This window comes from Gymnoscopelus microlampas, assembly GCF_963454915.1.
Source record: "Gymnoscopelus microlampas genome assembly, chromosome: 19".
NCBI lineage: Eukaryota > Metazoa > Chordata > Actinopteri > Myctophiformes > Myctophidae > Gymnoscopelus > Gymnoscopelus microlampas.
The window spans coordinates 27562878-27584161 of NC_139956.1; the positions used below are offsets into that span (position 1 = coordinate 27562878).

Consider the following 21284-nt stretch of genomic DNA (forward strand, 5'->3'; position numbering starts at 1 on the left):
CATTTCTTTGCGAGACTGAGTTTCAAAATTCACCAGCTTAAAAAGACACCCGCTAAAAAGATATTTGTAGTTGTTTTTGGCCCAGGCTGTAATGGGCAAAAACTGGAGTATTTCCAGTTTTCAGTACTTTTATTTCTACTCAAATATTGAGACAAATATTGTACTTTTACTCCACTACAATTATTTGAAAACTTTAGTTACTGGTTACTTTGTAGATTTGGATTATTATTACAAAACATACATTAACCAATTCAGCCCTATATACATTTTGGACATTTGAAAATAGCCGATCTACAAGCTCACAATGCGTCGCGATGCGATGTGATGCTCACAATGAATCTGCTATTTTCAAAAGATTTTTTGACATTGAAAACTTGTGAAATGGGACATTCTGCATAATGGGCACTTTCTACTTTTGGTACTTTAAGTCAATTTTGCTTTTGTTCTTTTACTCAAGTACATTTTTAATTCCGGACTAGTATTTTTATATTGCAGTATTGATACTTTTACTTTAAAAATTGTGAGTACTTTTTCCACCACTGGCTAAAATGTTCCTGATCGTCTTTTTTCCAATTGTGACCTGTTTGTTTCCCCCAGAGGACTAAAGGAGGAGACAGCCACAGAAGTGTGTCCCTCCCCATCCACTATACTGAAGAATGGCATAGCATCACACACACTGCTGGTGAGTCACACTGCCATTACACACTTAACACAACATTACACACTTCAGTCACCATAACATCATGCAAAACATTTCCGCCTCTGAAGAAGCCACACTCAGCTGAGTACTTCCAAACTACATTATGTGAACTCTGACCTGTTATAATATGAAACAGTAAGCTGATCTACATCACTGGTTCTCAGTGGTCGGGTCCGGGGACCACCATGGGGGTCCATTTGGTTCCATGTGTACACTCTCAGACTTAAAGGGATAGTTCATCCCCAAAAAGTCTCCTTTGTATCTCCTACCGGTCCGCTGGTCATCAAATTATTGGCTTAGGAATGCGACAAAAACAAAAAAATATCCATGAATTCAAGTCTCCATGGGGTGACTAATCAATAGAAAAAAAAATTTTTTTGGGGTGAACTATCCCTTTAACACTGAGACGCGTAGATCGGGTCACAAAGATAAAAAAATGGTTCCATTTGTACACTCTCTACAGACCCGTATGGGTCCATTTGGACCCCCGATGGGGCCCCGGACCAGAGGTTGAGAAACAGCGATCTTACACAGCACTCAAACTCTGTGGCCTCGTACCTGCGGCCATAGCGCTGGCATACCCATAACCGCAATACAGCACAGCACTCCCTCTCGTGTATTATTACTTAAATGGCATACAGTAGCATCACAGACACACACCCCTTTCTTGAGCGTCTAGTATTACACACACGCACGCACGCACGCACGCAGGCACGCACGCACGCACGCACGCACGCACGCACACACACACACACACACACATACACATCGTTTTTTAATAGTCGGAGATTAGGTAACTTCCTTTGCTCATGACTGGCTTTTAAGTCCAGTTATGGTCAAGGTCACGTCACAACTCAGAATGTCATGCATTTAAGCGTACTTGGTCGTACAATGCCTTATTTCCTCTTCTTTCCTTTCTCTCTCTCTCTCTCGTGTTCTCACCCAGAGCATGGATTCTCCACCGGAGTGTGTGTTGGCTCTGTCGTGTGAGCGGTCCCCGTCCCCCCCCACCCTGCCCTCCCTGGACCACAGCCCCCTGGGCCCCTCCCCCTCCTCTCCCCCCGCCCACCACCTCTCCCTGCCCGTCAGCCCCGTGGCTCCGCCCCTGCACAGTCCCGACCCGTCCTCCCCTCGCAGCCCCGACCCCGCCGCCCCTTACTTCCCCCTCTCCCCCTTCCCCGTCCGCCAGGACCCCCGCCGCGGCACCGCCAGCCGTCGCCGCGACGACGACGATGACGAGGACGAGGAAGAGGAGGAAGAAGAGCTGGACGACGGGGTCCCTCCTTCCTCTCCCGTCCCCGCCGTGGCCCTGTTCCCAGGAGGAGGAGGGGGGCTCCCGGAAGCCGGCCGCAGCCCGGGCCCGGAGAGCTCCCCCCCGGCCACGGCCACGCCGCCGGCCCCGCTGCTCGGGTTTGGCGCCCTGGAGCTGGCCCTCGCCTCGGGGCCGAGCGGCGGCTGCAACGACGAGCTGGACCTGCAGCTGTTCCAGAAGGACACGGTCGCCACGTCCGGCGGCGGCGTAGGAGGAGGAGGAGGCGGGGCCCCCTCGGGCGGTGGCGGCCCCGCCCTCAGGTTCCCCTGTCACGTGTGCGGGAAGCGCTTCCGCTTCCAGAGCATCCTGTCGCTCCACGCGCGCGCCCACAGCTTGGACCGGGACCGGCGGGCCTCGGCGCTGTACCGGGCGGCGGCGCTGCCCCCGCCGCAGCACCTCAAGGTCCAACAGAACCGCAAGGACCCGAACCTGAACCAGCGTCCGCTGCCAGTGTCTCTCATCCAGCAGCATCTGAGAGAGGACGAGGAGGAGGGAGACGGGGGGAACCAGCATCAGACTTTCCTACTGGACGAGAGCAACCCTCTGACCCCTCCTCTGACGGAGGACCCTGTGTCCCTGACGTCTCCCTATCCCACCTCGGGGGCTCCCAGCGTGGGCGAGGCCGGTTCCGCCATCGCCGCGCCCGCGTTCCGCTGCCACGCCTGCAAAGGGAAGTTCCGCACCGCCTCGGAGCTGGCGCGGCACGTGCGCATCCTCCACAACCCCTACAAGTGCACGCTGTGCCCCTTCTCTGCCAGCCAGGAGGAGCGCCTGGCGTCCCACCTGCAGGAGTGCCACCCCTCGCCCGCCGCCCCCCTTCTGCCGCCCGCCTACGCCTCACGGTCGGTCGTGGTCGCCGTGGCCCCCGACACCCCCGTCCCCACCCCGGCGCCCACGCCCACGCCCATCCCCGCCACGCCTCAGATGGCCACCGTGGCGCCTGCGGCGGCGGCAGCGGTCAGCGCCGCGGCTCAGTCCCTGCCCGCGTTCCGGTGCGAAACGTGCGGCCAGCGCTTCACCCAGTCGTGGTTCCTCAAGGGCCACATGCGCAAGCACAAGGACTCGCTCGACCACAAGTGTCAGGTGTGCGGCCGCGGCTTCAAGGAGCCGTGGTTCCTCAAGAACCACATGAAGGTCCACCTCAACAAGCTGGGGCTGAAGGCCGGGCTGGTGGGGGCCCTAGGAGGCCCGGCGGGGGCCGACCAGCTGGCCAAAGGCTCCGTCAGCAATCAGTCCCTCAACGCCCTCTACTCCAGCCTCCTTCTGGCCCAGCGGGGGGGAGGAGGAGGAGGAGGAGGGGGGAGAGGCGGCCGAGGAAGGTCAGAGCGGGACTCCGGAAGCCGAGGAGGGCTGGGACCCAGCAAAGCAGCCATACTGGGCTACCTGGGGCTGCCTAGTGACGGTGGAGGAGCCAGCTGTATGGAGAGACTGCAGGCAGTGGCTCAGGTGGCAGAAATGGGAAATAGCGGTGGCGGTGGTGGGGGGTCCGGAGACCCAGGAAGAGGAGGAGGAGGAGGCAGTAGAGGCGGCGACATGACATCATCTCTAGCAGACGGAGGGGACCAGGCTGCCATGTGGCAGCTGGTGGCTCGCAGCCTGGTGGCCGCTCAGCAGGCACAGCATCAGCAGCAGCAGCAGCAGCAACAGCAGCAGCAGCAGCAGCAGCAGAGGTCCCAGCAGCAGAGAGGCCATCCGCAGGGCCAGCGAGGCCCGGGACGAGGCTCGGTGATCGGGGAGGCCGACCAGGTCAGGGCCTACCTCGGAGCGCTGGACCCCCGGGAGGAGGCCGCCATCTCCGGAGGAGGCGCCGGGACCGGAGGCGGTGGCGGAGGAGGGCCGTGGGAGTGCCCCGACTGCGGGAAGCTGTTCCGCAGCCTGCAGCAGGTGGTGGTGCACGCCCGCGTGCACACCCAGAGGCCCGGGCACAAAGGAGGAGGCGGCGGCGGCGGCGAGGAGGAGAGCGCGGGCGCCAGTCGTAGCGGAGCGGGAGGAGGGAGGACAGGCGGCGGCGGAGGAGGCGAGGGGAGGCAGGAGGCCAAACTGCTCGGCGGCGGAACGACGCAACAGGCTGCACGGTTTCACTCCATCATCTCAACTTTCCAAGGTAGAGTTGCATCAACTTGGCTTGGTTGCATGTCATTTATATCATTAATTATTTAGAATTATATAGAAGTATATAGTATAGTTTTGATGTAATGTATTATATTGGATATAGCTTAGTATTGATGGAGTTATACACATTATCAACATGATGGGTTATTGTGTATCCTCTCTGAAACATCCAGTTATTGTGAATGTGAGCAGGTCTAGTGTGGCAAGCAAATATCCTACGTCTTCGGTGTTTTTTCCCCCACAAAATCTTGTTGCATCAAACGGGTCGTTTATCGCATCATCGGGAGGCAAAACAATCCATTGTTGATCTCCTCGCAGTCGTTCAAGTCTTCCTGCACTCATCTGACCTTCCTCTGTCCTCCTGCAGGCGAAAACGGCTTGACGGCGGTGACCTCCGGACCTTCGGCTCCCGGCAGGGAGCGCGTGCGTGGCTCCGGGGTTAAAGATTGCCCCTACTGCGGTAAAGCCTTCCGCTCCTCACACCATCTCAAAGTGCACCTGAGAGTTCACACAGGTGAGAGCCTGACGTTAACCTCCAACCAAAAATACTTTAAAGGTACTAATAGCCGAAATTTGAACCCAGTTCTCCCGCACGATCGAGACCAAATTTCTAGCACTTCAGTCAAGAGGCAATCCCCACTTTGGCCAGGGGAGATAGTATCCATATAAGCTTACAATTTACAATTTTGGCATTTAGCAGACGCTCTTAACCCAGAGCGATTTACAGTAGGCAAGGAAGACAGGAGCTTCATGCAGTACTACTACTAGGACCTCCTCCAACCACTACAGATGTACTAGTTAACAACATACTTTACCGTACAGACTTGTTAAAATAACATTTTATTTATTCAAATAAGTTCCGGCTTGCAGCTTTAATGTAGCCAGGGAAGTAGTTTAGTCATTATTTTTTCTACTGAAAATCCCATGAGGTCATATTAGTTTGCATCATATATATACTGTGTTAAATAAATAAACAATTCAATAAATCAGCTGACGGTGAAAAAGTACAAATTTATCCAAAGTACATTTACATACATCGTACATTCGATATCATAAATGACACAGTCTCACATACCTGACAGAATCGCAGGGCTGATTTGTGTGACTTATTGGACGCAATATATAAGATTTCCCTATGGGATTTTCAATAGAAAAATTACTTCCGTGCCCAGGGGGACGTCAGGACTTCACTGTGGGTGCCTTGCTCAGGGACATCTCGACAATAAGTGACCCACTTTCTTAGCTGACTGTTTTCCCAGCTAACCCAGGGATTCAAACCAATTCAACAGTTTCTATATTAGGCGGGAGCCGCCTCAATTGTAACGTTTTTCACTTTTCATTCTTTTGCAATCTTTTTACCTACATATGTAATATTGTCCGCTATCATAAACCACTTAAAGTTTTTCAATTGATAAAACAGGCCGTGAGATATTAAACCGAAAGGGGACGCTGTTCCGATGTTGCATTTTAAGCATTGTAAGCGCATATGAGACCTAACTGTAACAGCATGAGTTACAAATGCAACACTGCTAAAAACTGCATTAAACAAATCGTTTTCAGCTTAAATCAATTATATTTCATTCAAGTAACTGTTTTACATTGTTTTCATACCAAGGATGTGATAAGATAATGTATCATACATAAGGAAATTATGAAATATTACCGCATGTACCAGTTGGAATGTTTGAGTGAATTCCATGGGAAAATACATTGATTACACCTAAAAAGATAGCGTGATACAATTGGACCACTCTGCGCACCCCTGCTTTGGCGTTGTTTACAGAACAGAACTAACGTGCATAGCGTGTAAAACGATGTAAACTAATGAAGAACAGATACATGCAGACAACCATGTGGATTTTAGCTCAGCAACATTAAAGGAAAGATTTGTAGACCAAAGATACTCAAAACATTTTTGACTTACTTTGAGATAAATCTGTTTTTCTGCGATAACTCTCTCTAGCCTGGATGAAAATACTATTTACTTCCTGGGCACGTTCGTTACGGCACTGGCCACATACTGACGCGATGACGTCATGATGGCAATGACCAATCAAGAGAACGCGTGCAGATTACAACCATGGCGCGTTACAATTGAGGCGGCTCTCCCCTACTTTTCGGACTCCAGAGCAGAAATAACAGAGACACCCCTCATGGAAATCTAACTTATTTCTGGTGACAGGTGCAATGTGCGTAGGACTTTTGTTTAAATTTAGAAACAAACTCTCACACTCTCTCTCTTAATGAGTGATCCGTTTCGCTAAGATTTTTGACAGTGGGACTCATCATAAATCTTTGCTAATTATCCGTAATAAAAGTGCCTTTCATAGAGAAAAAACAACACGCTGAATAATAGCCCCTGTGCGTTTTTGACAGGCTTCCACTAGACTCTGGTGGTTCTTTTTGTGCACACGGTGAAACATACTGTAAGTAGAGCAGATCATCATCCAACGAGGCAAAGCCCAGGAGGCATCGCATGGATCCTGCTCAGTGTAACATCATAAGTGCTTGTCTATATAAGCTCCCCACCACATCAGAGCATTCACGTTATTCTCCGTAAACCAACTGTACCTTTTTTCCTTCCTTTTTTTTAAAGGCCCTGAAGCGTTCACACACTCCGTTCGAGTGATTAATCACAAAAAAGAAAAGGAAAAAGAAAAAAAGGGGTAAAAAAGAGCTGAGTAATTTAAATGGAGGCACTAAATAACGCCAGTCCCTTGATATGACCGTTCTCTTGAGGATATTAAGAATATCGTAGCCCCTCGAGATGTCTGTTTCATTATTACCATTATCCCCCTTTCAGCTACAAAGCCAAATTGGGACAGCTATCTCTCTTATTTAAAATAACCTCTGTATGAATGGAGGCTCTGTTCCAGTCTCATGTTTGCTTTTGTAATTTCTTTTGTTGATAAGATTAATTTATGCCTCACGCACAAGCAAAATATATTATTCAGTAGTTACTGTTGCTCCAAATCTGATGTTTGTTCCCTTTATCTTGCCAAAATTAATGATGAAACACTGCCATCTGGCTTTATACATGTGCAACTGCATTCCCTTAAGTATAATGTGCTACAAGTATGTTTAAGCTGCTCTTTGGTTATGGTTCATCTGCTGAATTGTTTTAGTCTTTAACTAGTCAATTTTTATTTATTCATTTACCGAATGCATCTCTCATCCTGTGTCATGGGTTAGTAAAAGTGGCCAGTGACAATAGAATTGTGCTATTTGTCTGGTAAAATAACTGTATAGTGATACTTTTTTATTACTGTAGAAATACTGTACATACACTTACAAAATTAGTTTTCATTTTCATGATTTTTCAATCTACAGTAACTAGTCAGCACCCGGGGATGTGCACATCCTTATGTGCAGACCTGGAGTGATTAGAGTTCTCAAATTCTGCCTGAACCCGACCCTACCCGACCCGATCCGACGTTTTCGGGCCGAGCCGAGCCTCGGTTTCCTTAAAAAAAAAAAAAACTATTACCCCCAAAAAAGAAAATTGCCTCTAGCGGCCAAACAGTAAGGCCGACGGAAATGGCAGTGGATGCGTTGGATGCAGCTCAAAGTGAACTTTACTCAGGTATCTAGTTTGTCACCGTCCGACCTTCCGAGCCCGTGTTATTAAAGAAAAACTGCCGAAAATGCCATTATCTCTGGAACGGAAGGTCCAAACTGCTCAGTTCAAAGCTTGTTGGATACTTGACTTTGAGGACATTAAGCACTCAATGACACTTTTTCGGGTTTTATGGGTTTTCAGGCCTAAAATGATGGTAATTGTTCGGGCCGGGCCATGTTCGGGCCAGCCCAGTTAGGACGGGGCCTTAATTTTCAGGCCCGTCGACAACTCTAACAGTGATTACAGATGCCATAGGCTGTGGCAAAAATGCTAATAAACAGCTTAACCCATTAAGACCTGAGGCCTCGTCTACAAATGCCTTCTAAACCAGTAATTCTCAAACTTTTCGTGCCAAATTGATATATATGGCCGCAGACCCCATCTGTAAATGTTTCGTTCCAGGGACCCCCAGAAGAGAAGATTTGTGTAAAAAAAAAAAAAAATTGGGAACATTTTGTAATCAGCTTTTGTCAGTCCCTGCATACACCAAACATCAATGCCCATATCAGAGTGACAAACCCACTGAAAAAAGAAAACCACATAACTGTATATGTCACTATAGAGTGCTACTGCGGGTTCCTGATGACACCATTTGTAATTAAAGCTTCTGCGCTTTATAGACCTCATATACATAAATGAACAACAACACAGGATTATATTGATGCACCAAGTCTATATGGCCCAGCCTTGCTGGCTGTGCTACTTGCTATGCATTTAAATCAAAGTCCTTTATGACTTTGCACCGTGGAGCCAGCTCTCCGTCACGTTTTGTGTGTGTGTGTGTGTGTGTGTGTGTGTGTGTGTGTGTGTGTGTGTGTGTGTGTGTGTGTGTGTGTGCGTGTGCGTGCGTGCGTGCGTGCGTGCGTGCGTGCGTGCGTGCGTGCGTGCGCGCGTGCGTGTGCATGTGCGTGCGTGTGTGTGTGTGTATAGCCCTGAGCAGCATGCTACTATCAAAACCCCCCCTGGGTCATGAAGATTTTTTCCCATTAAAAATCCCATAGTTTATTTTCAAAAATCATGTAATATAAGAGCTGTGTAAAAAATATAATAGAAACTTCTCTTTATTTTATAGTAGGATAGAAGGATTGCATAATGAGGCAGCAGGTTTCATCCACCGGCGTCCAGCAGTAACACTTTTAGAACAGAAAGTGCAGAATGCATGAAGGAAGCTTCATTATGTTATAATTGTTCAGACCTCCTATTTCAATCCCCTCCTCTCTGTCATTGTCCACAGGCGAGAGACCCTACAAGTGCCCCCACTGTGACTACGCCGGCACACAGTCGGGCTCGCTGAAGTACCACCTCCAGAGACACCACAGGGAGCAACGCAACGCCCTGTCGGCCTCCTCTTCATCCTCCTCCTCCTCCTCCACCACCTCCTCCACCAGTCTCACGTCGGCCATCAACAGCCTGGTGTCCGGGGCTGCGCCGCGCGGCGGAGACGGTCAGGCCAAGCAGCGTCGCTCCCAGATGCTCACCCACGGCCCCGTCAGCCGAGGCCCCACGGAGTCTCCGCTCTCCAGGCACGGCCAGCAGCCCTGGCTCCTGGGCCTTCCCGACCAGAAGGCCCTGGCCGCCCTGCGGGACGTGGACCTGGAGACCCAGTACAGGTATCTGTCCGGGGTGATGGGAGCGCTCTACCAGCAAGGCGGAATGGAAGGGGGCTGGATCAGGGAGTCTCCGCCGCCGAAGGCCCCCAAAGTGTCCCGGCGCAAGCCGCTCACGACCAGCCGCATGGTGCAGCCTTCGAACGGGAGCGCCAACGAAGGTTCCGCCCCGGCGTCGACCCAAGCGGGCGGGTTCGAACCGCTGGACCTTTCCCGTCGGCCCTCCCCGGGACTCGGCGGGCCGGAGGAGGACGGATCGATGAGTGCTGCCGACGTCACGGGTGCAGGCGGCGGCAGTGTGGGCGGCGCCAGCGCCGGCGTAGGGGAAGGCATGGCGGGCGTCACCCTAAGCCAGTGTCTGTTCTGCCCCTTCCGCACCTCCTCGCCAGAGCTGATGGCCATGCACCTCCAGGTAAACCACACCAGTAAGTCCCGACGCAAGAGGGGCTCCTCGGTCGCTCTGGACGACGACGCTCCCCTGAAGCCCCCCCAGCTACGTGCCGACGTCGCCGACCCCGACCCCCTGGCCGTGTGGAGGTACGTCACTCAGTCCGAGGACCAGGTGCCCCTCGGCGAATGGGCCTCCAGTAGGAACCAGACCCTCAACGGCCTCTTGGAAGACGCGGGAGAGCAGCGGGAGCGCAACTTTAACCACCGCGGTAACTCCAACCCGGTGGCTTTGGCCGCATCCGCGAACACGAGAGGCGGCCTGGCGCCGGGGGCCAAGATGGATGAGGACGAGGAAGCAGAGGATGAGGAGGAGGAGGAGGAAGAGGAGGAGGAGGAAGAAGAGGAGGAGGAGGAGGAAATAGAAGAGCAGGAAGAGGATTTGGAGATGACGGGAGAGAACGGCAGTCTGGAGGAGGGTCTGAGGATGCCCCTCTCTCTGTCGCCAGCCCTCAGCTCTGACCACATGGCGATGGAGGAGGACAGACTCCTGGCAGACTGAGCTTGTTGAGGACGAGGAGGAGGTCGGGAGGAGGTGACAGAGAGATTGAGGAAGCGTTGTTGGACAGGTCAAAGGTTAAGTGAATAGTTCCCCTCTCCATCCTCTTTCTGCTCTGTGCATATCTGTAGTTCAGGGGTTTCCAGAAGGTGTTACCTACCTACCTGTTTCCTGTTCTGCTTCAGTTTACCATAATCCATGTTTGATTGGCTTGGTAGCAGATTTGAACCGGAAACACACATGACACCTTCACATGTTTTGTTTCCGGTTCAAATCTACTGCAGAGCCAATCAAATGAACCGGAACAGGAAGCAGGTACTGTATGCCACTTTCTGGAAACCCGGGACTACAGTTCATGCACAGAGATTGTCTGTGGTCATCTGCCAAGACTGTTGATCTTTTCATATTTTAGGGCATAGGGATCAAAGTTATACTCATACAGAGGAGTAATTCACATAATACTATCAACTTCTATTTCATTGCCTCGAGTGTCAATTACCCCTCATGAACGTCCTCCACGAAACAGCACCAGAAACCCAGCTCTTCTGAATCTTTGAGGCCTTCTTCTCTCTGTAACCCCCGTTTTTTTATTTTCCACTTCCTCTCCAACCCAAGAGGGCTAGTTGTCGTGATGTTTCAGATGACCATCTCTTTGCCCGCTGCCAGTAAATGACCGATAAGAGGGAGCCTATTAAAGATAAGGAACAGACCTCCCTTCATTCCACGAGCACCAAGCATTTAATCACGCAGAAACACACACAAAAGTATATCCCACACACTACTATAATTTTAGATGTCTGGATCTAGTCAACGCCAGCTGTGAAGAGACGTCCTCCTCACTGGAACACAGGGGACAGTGGATGTAAGATGCCGTTCTCCCCGAAAACGGATCTAAGCTTTGGACATGGATATGAAAACCTCAGAGGATGGTTATTGTCCAGAGAAAGATTGAAGATGTGAATCTTAAGCCTCTGGTCTCTAAAAAAGCATGATACAGGCAACCGTTCCAGAGAGCGTGCTCCTGACAATGATACCCTATACTGTAAATCACTGCCTTGTTAGTCTGAACATGTGTAACTAGAAGATAAGAGAAAGTTTGTAACAGAGACGTTTGTAACACTTTTTTTCTCCCCTGTTTTCAGGTAGTGCCTGTATGTATTTTGCCAAGGGGGTCTCTAGTTTGCGTATGCTTGCATATGGACACTCTGTTAGGTCATTTTATCTAAGAACACAGTTTAAAAAAAGATATAAGTATATTTGTCGAAAATGGTTTTAGGGTGTTGTGAATAGTAAAGGCTGTAAAGGTCCTCGACGCAGGCAGCAAGGCCGCTTGTTCTTACTGTAACTTGAAGAGAAGCTAGCAAGAAAATAGTAGAAGTTAAAACGTAATGACGCAAAATGGGGGTCGGGAGGGAAGGATGTCGTAGTTGAAAATGCAGTGTTTACAGCAGCGATGGCGGGGTGCGCCGGCTGATGCGAAAAGAAGATAAAACAAGAAAATAAAACACAATCAATCTAATTTTCCTTTAAAAGCAAAGAGAGAAGATACAAGGAAGAAGATGGAACAGGAAATAGTGCCCCCTGCTGGGAGGGACCATGATAATAATGATAACAATAATAATACAAAATAATAATAAATAATAAAAAATAAAGCAAAAACTAAAAAATACAAAAAATACAAGAAACAAGAAATTGTACTCTTGGGGTATGGCGTCTTTTTAGATGAGTAGATCATACTCTGCTCTTTTTTTTGTGAAAAGAAAAGGACAATGGTAGGAGTAAGCATTAAAACACTAACAAATCCATAGACATCCCAGTAGAATAAGTGTAGCTTTTGTAAAGAAAGAAAGAGAGAAAAGAAAATAATCATAAAAAAATACCTTTTATGTTGACTTTAATTTCAAGAGGTTTACGGATAAAGGTTATTATGAATATAGGTAATGATTCTAAATAATGTCTGTGAGCTATAAGACTAGTTGGAATGTCTGTTCGGAGCACTGTGCAAGGTTTTGAGTTCCCAAAGTAGTCGTCTTTCGTTTTTGTTTTTGACTTGATAGACCAAACTTTTTTCAATTGAGATTGTGTCACTTTCTGTTGTTTCTTGTTGTCCTGTTGAGTGTCAAGCCGTGGTTTCAATCCCATTCTTTGACCCCAATCATCGACCTAATCAAAAGCAATTAATCAAGAAAGTTGTTTGTCTCAAGTCCTACATGTCATCATCATCACCCTAATCTACTGCCACAAAACACTGAACATAATAACGGCACAACGATGCACTGTGACGCGTTTTAAACGTTTTCAAAGCATTATCGGTAAATATAATCTCGCACCACCACATTATCTGGATCGGTTAACATCTCCTCAGCCTACACATTCTCTCGATGGGGGTTAATTAACCAATGATTGGGAACCGCTGCCTTTTGTATTTCCTTAATGTGCATTCATGTGTTTCAGTTCCTTTAGAGCACCTTATGAGTTGTTGTTTTTATTCTTTTCTTTTTTTGTGAAAAGTCCGTTAGTGGTGTCTGCGTAACAACTACTGTCAACAGTAACACCACCGTGCCTTCTGTCTCAAGCACTTCCTGGTGTATTTTGTAAAACTCACCAAAAGCACTTAGCCTATATCTTCATCTCTCTCTCTCTCTCTCTCTCTCTCTCTCTCTCTCTCTCTCTCTCTCTCTCTCTCTCTCTCTCTCTCTCTCTCTCTCTCTCTCAGTCCTTCCGTTTGTTCTCTGTTCACCATGTCCTCCTCCTCCCTATGTCCTCCTCCACCTAGTCTCGCGTAGCCAGACAACTATTCCACAATCTCCAAATGCTGTATAGAATCTGGAACTACACCTCCCGAGTCCTGAGACAGGAAGCTGTCATTGTCTCCGCCAGAGGTGGAGAGTATGTTTTCGTCTCCGTCCTTCCGTGTGTCCACCAAGCTAACATTGGTCAAGCTTCACGTGACACGTGACAATATGTTGAAAGGGTGTGCTTTGATTAGCCAATCGTCTCGCATGCGTCTCGCATGACGAAATAGAAATCTATAAATAGGTGTTTCACTTCAAAAAATCATTTATATTTTTTGAACTGAGCTTCCATCAGCCAAGCTAACATTGGTCAAGTGACACGTGACAATATGTAATATAAATAGGTAAGACAGGATTAATCAGGAACAGTACTGGCGGAGACCTGTGCTCCGAGGAGCACATTTTCTAGTCTGTTCATCATTTCGGTTCACGCAAATATATATAAAAATATCCTTACATTTTGTTTTAGAATTTCCATTTCTGATAAGCAGCAAGCTAAATTATCCTTGGATGATTTTGATTTATATTAGGACAAATTTTGCGCGACTGTAAATACGAAACAGAAGCGGGGAGGAGGTGTCACATCCGCTTTATCCTCCATTTTCAGAGCTTCTGTGCTCCAGACTGTATGACGGAAGCATTTGAAAATTGTGGGAGGCTATAGTCTGGCTCGAGAGACTATCCTCCACCCATCATAACGTCCCCATCTCAATTGTGAGGAGAGCAGTTTTATGCCAACTATACCACAACATCCCCAATCTCTCTCTTATTGAGGCCACTGGCCTTGAACAAGGTCTCAAGTCCTTCTTACATTCTAGCATACTGTAGCTAGAGGCTTGAGCCCTGGACACACACTGAATTCCTTGTAGCGTGGGGTTAGAAATCTATGGGCCTTAACCCTAACCCGTGTTAAACCAAAGTCCTGGTCAAAGACTGAATTATACTTAAACTCTTAATCTTGTAAGGTGCCAAAACATGTCCCTGATGACACTAAAACTTAACGAGACAATTAATTCACCTGTCCTCTCTATTCTATCCTTCGTTCTCCTCTCGGCTACTCCCTTCTTTCTCCATCTTAACCCATTAAAACCGGGAAAGCATATACAGTATATATACATATATATATGTTACATTTTTCAAACACGTTCAATATCCAAAATAATAATAAAAAATAGCAGATGTACAAGCTCCGAGCATGGCACGAAGTGACGCGCTGTGAACTTGTACATCTGCTATTTTTGATTATTATTTTTTGAACATGTTTGAAAAATGTTGAATAATTTAGATTTTTTTTAACACAAATCTTCTCTTCTGGGGGATCACTGGCACAAAACATTTGCAGATGGGGGTCCGCACGACCAACTACATATCATTTTGGGGGTCCTTGACACGAAAAAGTTTGAGAACTTCTGATTTAGAAGACATTTGTAAAAGCGGCCTCAGGTCTTAATGGGTTAATTGGCCTCTGTCTCTCTCTCTCTCTCTCTCTCTCTCTCTCTCTCTCCCTCCCTCTTTCTCTCTCTCATGCACACTTCCCTCTTCATCCCTTGCTCCATACTTTCCTGGTCTCTACACCCCCCCCCCTCTCTCTCTCCCTCCCCTATGCTCTTACGTCACTCATCCGTCAAACGTCCCTGTCCCCAGCACCACTTAACGGTGACATGTACTATCTAGTATTGAGGCCTTTATTAGAGTTTTATTTCAGTTCGTGTGACGTTCGTTCGATGCCGTTGAGATGGAAAAATGCTCTTATAATGATAATTATTGTTTTTTTTTTGGCATTATGGAGAAAACAAACAAAAAACAAACAAAAAAACAAGAGAAATGTGTTGTTGAATGTTGTACAGATAGCACTAGAGACATTGTGTTGTTTTGTTTTTTTAAGTGAGAGCACAAACCTGCAGCTGTGGCCCCTCCCACTCCTTCTCCCATTGGCAGATGGGACTAAAAAATGGCCTGCCAATCACTCTTAGATGTCAAATTGTCAAAGTCTCTTGAATGTAAACAGGCAGCCAGTGATTCAAACTCAATCTTCAGACATTTTGCACTGAGAGGAAGAAAACGACTTTCCAAAAAAGGTTACCCCGGTAGCTGATGATTACCCTCATTAACCACTGCTATTCAAAAGTAGCTGATCTAAAAGCTCACAAAGCGTCACATTGCGACACGCTGTGAGCTTGCAGATCAGCTGTTTTCACTGTGCGACATAGCATTAATCAGGCTTAAAGTGGTTAAGTCGCACGTCTTTCCAATGTTTGCACCTTATTATTCTCCTGATTTGGGGTCCGATATTTTTTCGCCAAATGGACAAGACTACAACCGAGTGGGAAGACACACTGGTAGATAGTGTACTGGTCACATGCTGGTTGTCCTACAATAATAATGTACCTGTAAGGTGAAGGGGGTCAAGCTGGGTTTGGGCTCTTGTGTAGTTGACTGCTATTGCAGTGAGGGAAACTGATCTAACATACTAGTGAACTAATATGACTTTGTGGACAGATAAAAAAAAACACACATTAGAAATAAATAAACAAAGGAAATGACTTGAGTCTCGAGTTAATTAACACAAGGTTTTCAGGTGTTCAACACACAGGCGGCAAGGGAGAGCTCTTGAAATTGAAGCTCACACAGAAGAGCGAAATTACCTGCAGTTCCCATTAGTGGCACAGCAGATGTCAATATTTCACCTCCTGCTGGCGGCAGAGGCTTTTACACTCCATTCAAGTGAATGAGTTAGGGCATGCTTCTAAGGCTGGTTCTTCTACCGAGTGAAAACCCGCCCTCGCTGCAGCCAATAGCAGTCGTTTCCGGTTACTTTTCGGGACATCTTGAAAAAAGGAAACATTTGAACAAATGCTGTATAAGGGTCACTGGCACCAAATCTTTTCAGATGGGGGTCTGTGGCCAAATGCATATTAATTTAGGGGTGCTTGACATTGGTATATATATATATTGGTGCAACAGCAGAGGACAGTACTATACAAGTTCAAAACGTTTTGCCTGCACACTTCTAATAGACTACCCAAATACAAGACTGGACTCACTAGAGCACAAATTAAGTCTGCACGTTTATAGGGAAAGCTTTATTTCACCCGCTCCTGCAATTAACGTGCAGACTTAATGAGTGCTTTAGTGTCTTATTTACTTTACTAGAGTTTCGGGGGGCTACGCCCCCCTCAACCCCAGCCGCGCACGGGGCCCAGCGTGGGCGCGTGTATATTGGGGTACCGAAATCGCCGGAGTAAAACTGTCCAAAAGAAAAAAAAAAAAAATATTTGAGGAAAAATGTTAATATTTATTTTTAACTTGGTGGTCCGCGGACCCCCTGGTGGTCCGCCGACCCCCTGTGAGTGTTGGGACCCCCGGGGACCCCCCTGGAACATGGCGGACCCCTTTGGCTGTTTTTATTTTTTTCATGCACGGTTTGCTTGTTTCTGTCGCTTGTTTTTGAAAACCTGGCAGAACGTGGCAACCCGACTGACATCACTGACGTATCCTTGGTATTTGTACTTCCGGGTTGCATAATGATGACATCACTGTCGAGTCCTTTGGTGTCATGAACCTAGGCTGGTTTGTTTACCAGATTTGCCAGCGTGCTATGGTGCTGTACTGTGGCCGTCGCCGTGTGTTTGTGTGTTTGGGGTGTGCATGCCACGTGAAGGACGGACATATTGTGATGGAGACATGAGTGAAGTGAAAGTAACGGCCTGGGTGGAACAAAGGAGGTACGTAAGAAGGGGGGGGGGGGTGAAGCGAAGGAGCTGCGTGTGTGTTGTTGTGGAGGAGATGGGCAGAGTTCAATGGCGGCCGCTCGTGTTGTTTCGGCTCAAGCCGTCGCCGTTCGGTGTCGGTGGTGCGCACGCTAAACGGTACGAAAGTGATTCACCTTCCGTTTTGTCCGTAATGTGGTGAGTGGAATAAATTATGTTGCGACGTGGAAACTGTGAAGTGAGCAATGATAGGTGCCCTACGCCACCCGTAAATTGTGAAAGTCCGACGTGCCTACTGTGTTCGCGAGCTGTGCTGTGGTGCCGTTCTGTTTACTCGATTACAGAGCTGTGGCTATAGCGTCAGCGGCGCGCGGAAGTAACTTGTCGTTTATATAATTAGATATTAGGCAGGTGCGCACATAGACATCATATCCTTTTACCCATCTGTAAAAGGTGCCCTCTACAGACCATGAATGCAGCAATTGGTGAAATAAATGCATGTGCCCCCTTTTTTTCCATGGCATCCACAAAGGCTGCATTCAGAGAATTGCCTTTTCCTTACTCTCCTGAACTTGAATGCAGCATTTTTTGTTGAAAGAAATGCCCTCTGTGTAGAAATCCATGCCCTATACGCCGCATCTCCAGTAAAGGCTTGGTTATACTTCCATGTAGTTGAAAATAGCTGATAGCTCATAGCTGAAGATGTTTTTTAAACACAATTGCCATTTTAGAAATTTCAGCCCTTGTTCCTCTATAACAACAATAACTGAGACCTTTTTCATCCTGCAGGGGAAATTCAGTTTCAGGTTGAGTGCTGCCCACAGAGGAGAGTTAGGGGTTAAGTGTCTTGCTCAGTAACACTTTGACAAATGGCTGGCCTGGCCTGGAATTAAACCTTGGTCAACAGGGGCCTCCCAGCTCCCGAGGCGGGCTCTCTAACCATTCAGCCCTGGTTATATGTCCCGGCTGTAATACAACGTTTAAATGTAGATTCTTGTTAAAGATTAGGTACCTGTTCAGTACAGTATTGGGGGAGATGTGAATATCTCCCAGTCTGTGTTTAGAAGCTGCATTTCACTGACTATGATGTCGCTAAGAATCAGATAGATGTTTTTTTAATTAGTGGTTCTCAACATGGGGTCTGGGGACCCCCAGGTGTCCCTGAGAGGGTTCCAGGGGGTCCCCTAGGAAAAATTATAAACCGTTTAATTTCACCATTATTTCACTGGCTAGCTGAGAGAATGTATAAGAATGACTCTTTAGATCAGGTTTCACTCTCCACTGTTATCTCCCTACTGTATTTAGTATACAGTTGTAGAAATCTGTAATAAATGTAACGTAAACAACAAATTGTATTCTCTTATCGGGGTCCCTGGTTCAAAAGCTTTTCAAATGTGGGGTCCGCTCCGCAACCATCATATATGAGTTTGGGGGTCCTTTCGTGAAAATGTCTGAGAACCACTGAAATATTGTTGCTGTCGGGCAGAAACCTCATACCATAGTTCAACTTCTTATGATTTTTTTATAAATCAATGCCCTTTGTCATACCACAACAGTGTCACACAAAAGTAGCAAAAATGTAGCTTGTAGATCTGCTATTTATGAAAAAAAAAAAGTCTGTTTGTGGGTTTTATAGATATTGAACCAATGAAAAGGATTAACAAGAGTAAATAATAACGACATTAGATCCATTGGAAAACAGGTTCTTTTTTTTTTAAGTAACAGGTTTGGACATACAAGGTTTCCTACAGACAACAGCAACAATATAGTACCAGTTCCTCCTTGTTGATCTCCCCATATGGAACTCTACAATTTAAACCGACAGACGACGTCAGGCGGGGGGGAGTTATGCTAAACAATCAGCTTATAGAGATGCTCTTTTCACTGTCGCCACTTCACGCTTCTATAGTCTTGAATAGCAACTAACAAAGGACTGCATAGGGAAGGCTTAATGGGTTCAGGTGCGGCTCTTTATTCCCAGAGGCCTGCACATGCACGCACACACACACACACACACACACACACACACACACACACACACACACACACACACACACACACACACACACACACACACACACACACACACACAAGCATGCACGCACAAACACACACACAAGCAAGCATGCACAAACACACACACACACACACACACAAGCAAGCATGCACGCACAAACACACACACAGAGTACAGGCAAGTGCTCATAGTTGTCACGGAGGAACAGCGAGGCAGGGATCCCATATAGTTTATTCCTAGCCCTGTTTGCTGCAGTAGAGTGGGGGCAGAATGGGCCTTGACTGGGGGTCCAATTAAAGAAGACCAGGAGGATGTCATCCCATTTCAGCTGGGTGAACAAGCATTAGTGTCCCTCTCCCCCCTGACTCAACTGTAAAACTCGACTGTAAAATCCTCAGTGTTAACTCAGAGTTTACTAAACTAGAGGTTCGTCGCACTGCCGATCCTACCGATGTCTGAGTCATATAGTGGCGGGGGCTTTGTCAGAGTACCTGTTGTACCCATCTGTCTGTGTCCCTTTTGTGCCCATATATGGAGATCTCTGTATCTGTCTGTCTACCTGTGTCCTTTTTATGCCCATAATGAAGATCCCTGATATCATTAGCCTAATGCCCATATACCCTGTATATTGGCAAGCCCATAGAGTATGGGAATAGATATTTACATATGACCATGGACATATCGGTCGGATCAGTGGTTCTGGACAACTGGACAACTCGGCAGCGGGCACCGCATTACCTTGAGTCCTTGCCGATGCGCGAGCTGAGTTTGAAGTCAGTCGGTCCCATATCATACCAGATCATGACATATATGACCAGATCATATATGTGCATAGCGGTCGGATCTGTGGCTCTGGACAACCAGATCTCCAGATATGCCTATATGGGCATATCATCTTTGTTTACGGTTATGTCTGATATTTTAATGTAGGATGGAACCAAATGGACCCATTTGGTTTCCATTTGCACACTCTTGGAGTTACAAATGTTTAAATTAACAGAACAGAACAGTACAATAAAGCAGTGGTTCACAACCTTTTCTGGATCAGGGGACTACTTGAAAATCTTTGAAAGCATTCGTGGCCCAGGCCCAAACATCTGACCACTTAACATGATAGTCAAATCAGTTCTTATAAACACATCAGTGGAACCAACGTAGCATACAATGAATTCCTATTGATCAGTATCGCAGTGACAACACATTTCACAGGGTTTTAAAGAAGAAATACCATGATATTGTTTTTTATATTATTCTATCTATTATATCACCACAAACATATTAAGTAAGTAAGCCTTGCTGAGCCATGTGGCCCATGGGTCAGGAAACCTGTATTGTGAGGCAGCTTGATGTACAAGCACAGCCCCTGGACATGACGCTGGGACTTAACCCCAATCCAACCCTTGATGCTCAGTGCCGAGCAGGGAGGCACTGGGTCCCCATTTTTATGGTCTGATTTATAGTATGAATCGAACCCTGACCTCCCAATCTCAGGGTGGACACTCTAACCACAAGGCCATTGAGCTGGTCATTGTATTGCTAATGATTTGGGGGGGCCCACTTGTGATACCCTTGAGGGCCCACAGGTTGGTTTAGATCGCTGATCTAAAGAACAGTGTATACCTTTTTACGAAGGTTGTATAGACCCTGTGGCGCTTTATAAAACCTATTTATATGGACTGACGTGTCAGAACAATGTGAGTCTAAGAAAAGCACCTTTCTAAGCAAGGTTACAAAGGTTATTCAGACTAAAAATGGACACAGTGTTTTTATAAAAGAACCCTGTGTACAAAATGTTTCACATAAGTGGTTTACATACAGTATAGAACCTGGATAGAATGTTTAGAATAGATCCTTAGAGCTCATGCTTGAAGAATGGAGCTAGTGGTGGACAAAGTACTTTACTTAAGTAACAGTAGCAATATCACAATGTAGAAATAAAAGTCCTGTATTGTATTTTAATTGATGAAAAAGTACAAAGGTATTGGCATTAAAATATACCAGTACTTAAAGTACCAACGTGAAAGTACTGAACTGTCTAAAAAATGCTAATTCTTTTGAAAATAGCAGATCTACAAGCCCCCAATGCGTTTACGATGCACTATATTTTCGAATAGATTAAGTATAGAATAGGATTTAATTCAGGATTTGATTTGTGAATTGTAATAAAATCAGCAAAGTAGCTACTAACTTAAGTTTTCAAATAACTGCAGTGTAGTAAAAAAGTAAAATATTTGCCTCGGAGATGTACTGGAGTTTAAATGTAAAATATTGAAAATGGACCTACTCAAGTAAAGTAAAAGTACCTTGAAACGTTTCTTAACCCTATGTCACCAAACGTATCATATATGATACACACATTACACTGATTTTTTAATAAATCAGTGTAATCAATACTTGGACCAAGAACCTGTTGTATCTTATCTGACACATCCCCAATTCCCCACTTCCCCCTGGACCATACCATTT

General features: G+C 46.7%; 1 protein-coding gene across 2 annotated transcripts; it reads left to right on the forward strand.

Annotated features, from left to right (window-relative positions):
- Window positions 1-598: 598 nt before the first annotated feature.
- Window positions 599-15170, forward strand: znf219 (zinc finger protein 219). 2 transcript variants are annotated; one of them, XM_084043071.1, is made up of 4 exons: window positions 599-682; window positions 1647-4116; window positions 4492-4638; window positions 8978-15170. In XM_084043071.1, the coding sequence occupies exons 2-4, from the start codon at window positions 1650-1652 to the stop codon at window positions 10297-10299; spliced, it is 3936 nt and encodes a 1311-aa protein (XP_083899197.1). In that variant the 5' UTR covers window positions 599-682; window positions 1647-1649; the 3' UTR covers window positions 10300-15170. The 2 variants fall into 2 exon arrangements, with proteins under 2 accessions (XP_083899197.1, XP_083899198.1); XM_084043072.1 differs by having other exon boundaries at window positions 4492-4584.
- The last annotated feature ends 6114 nt before the right edge of the window (window positions 15171-21284 follow it).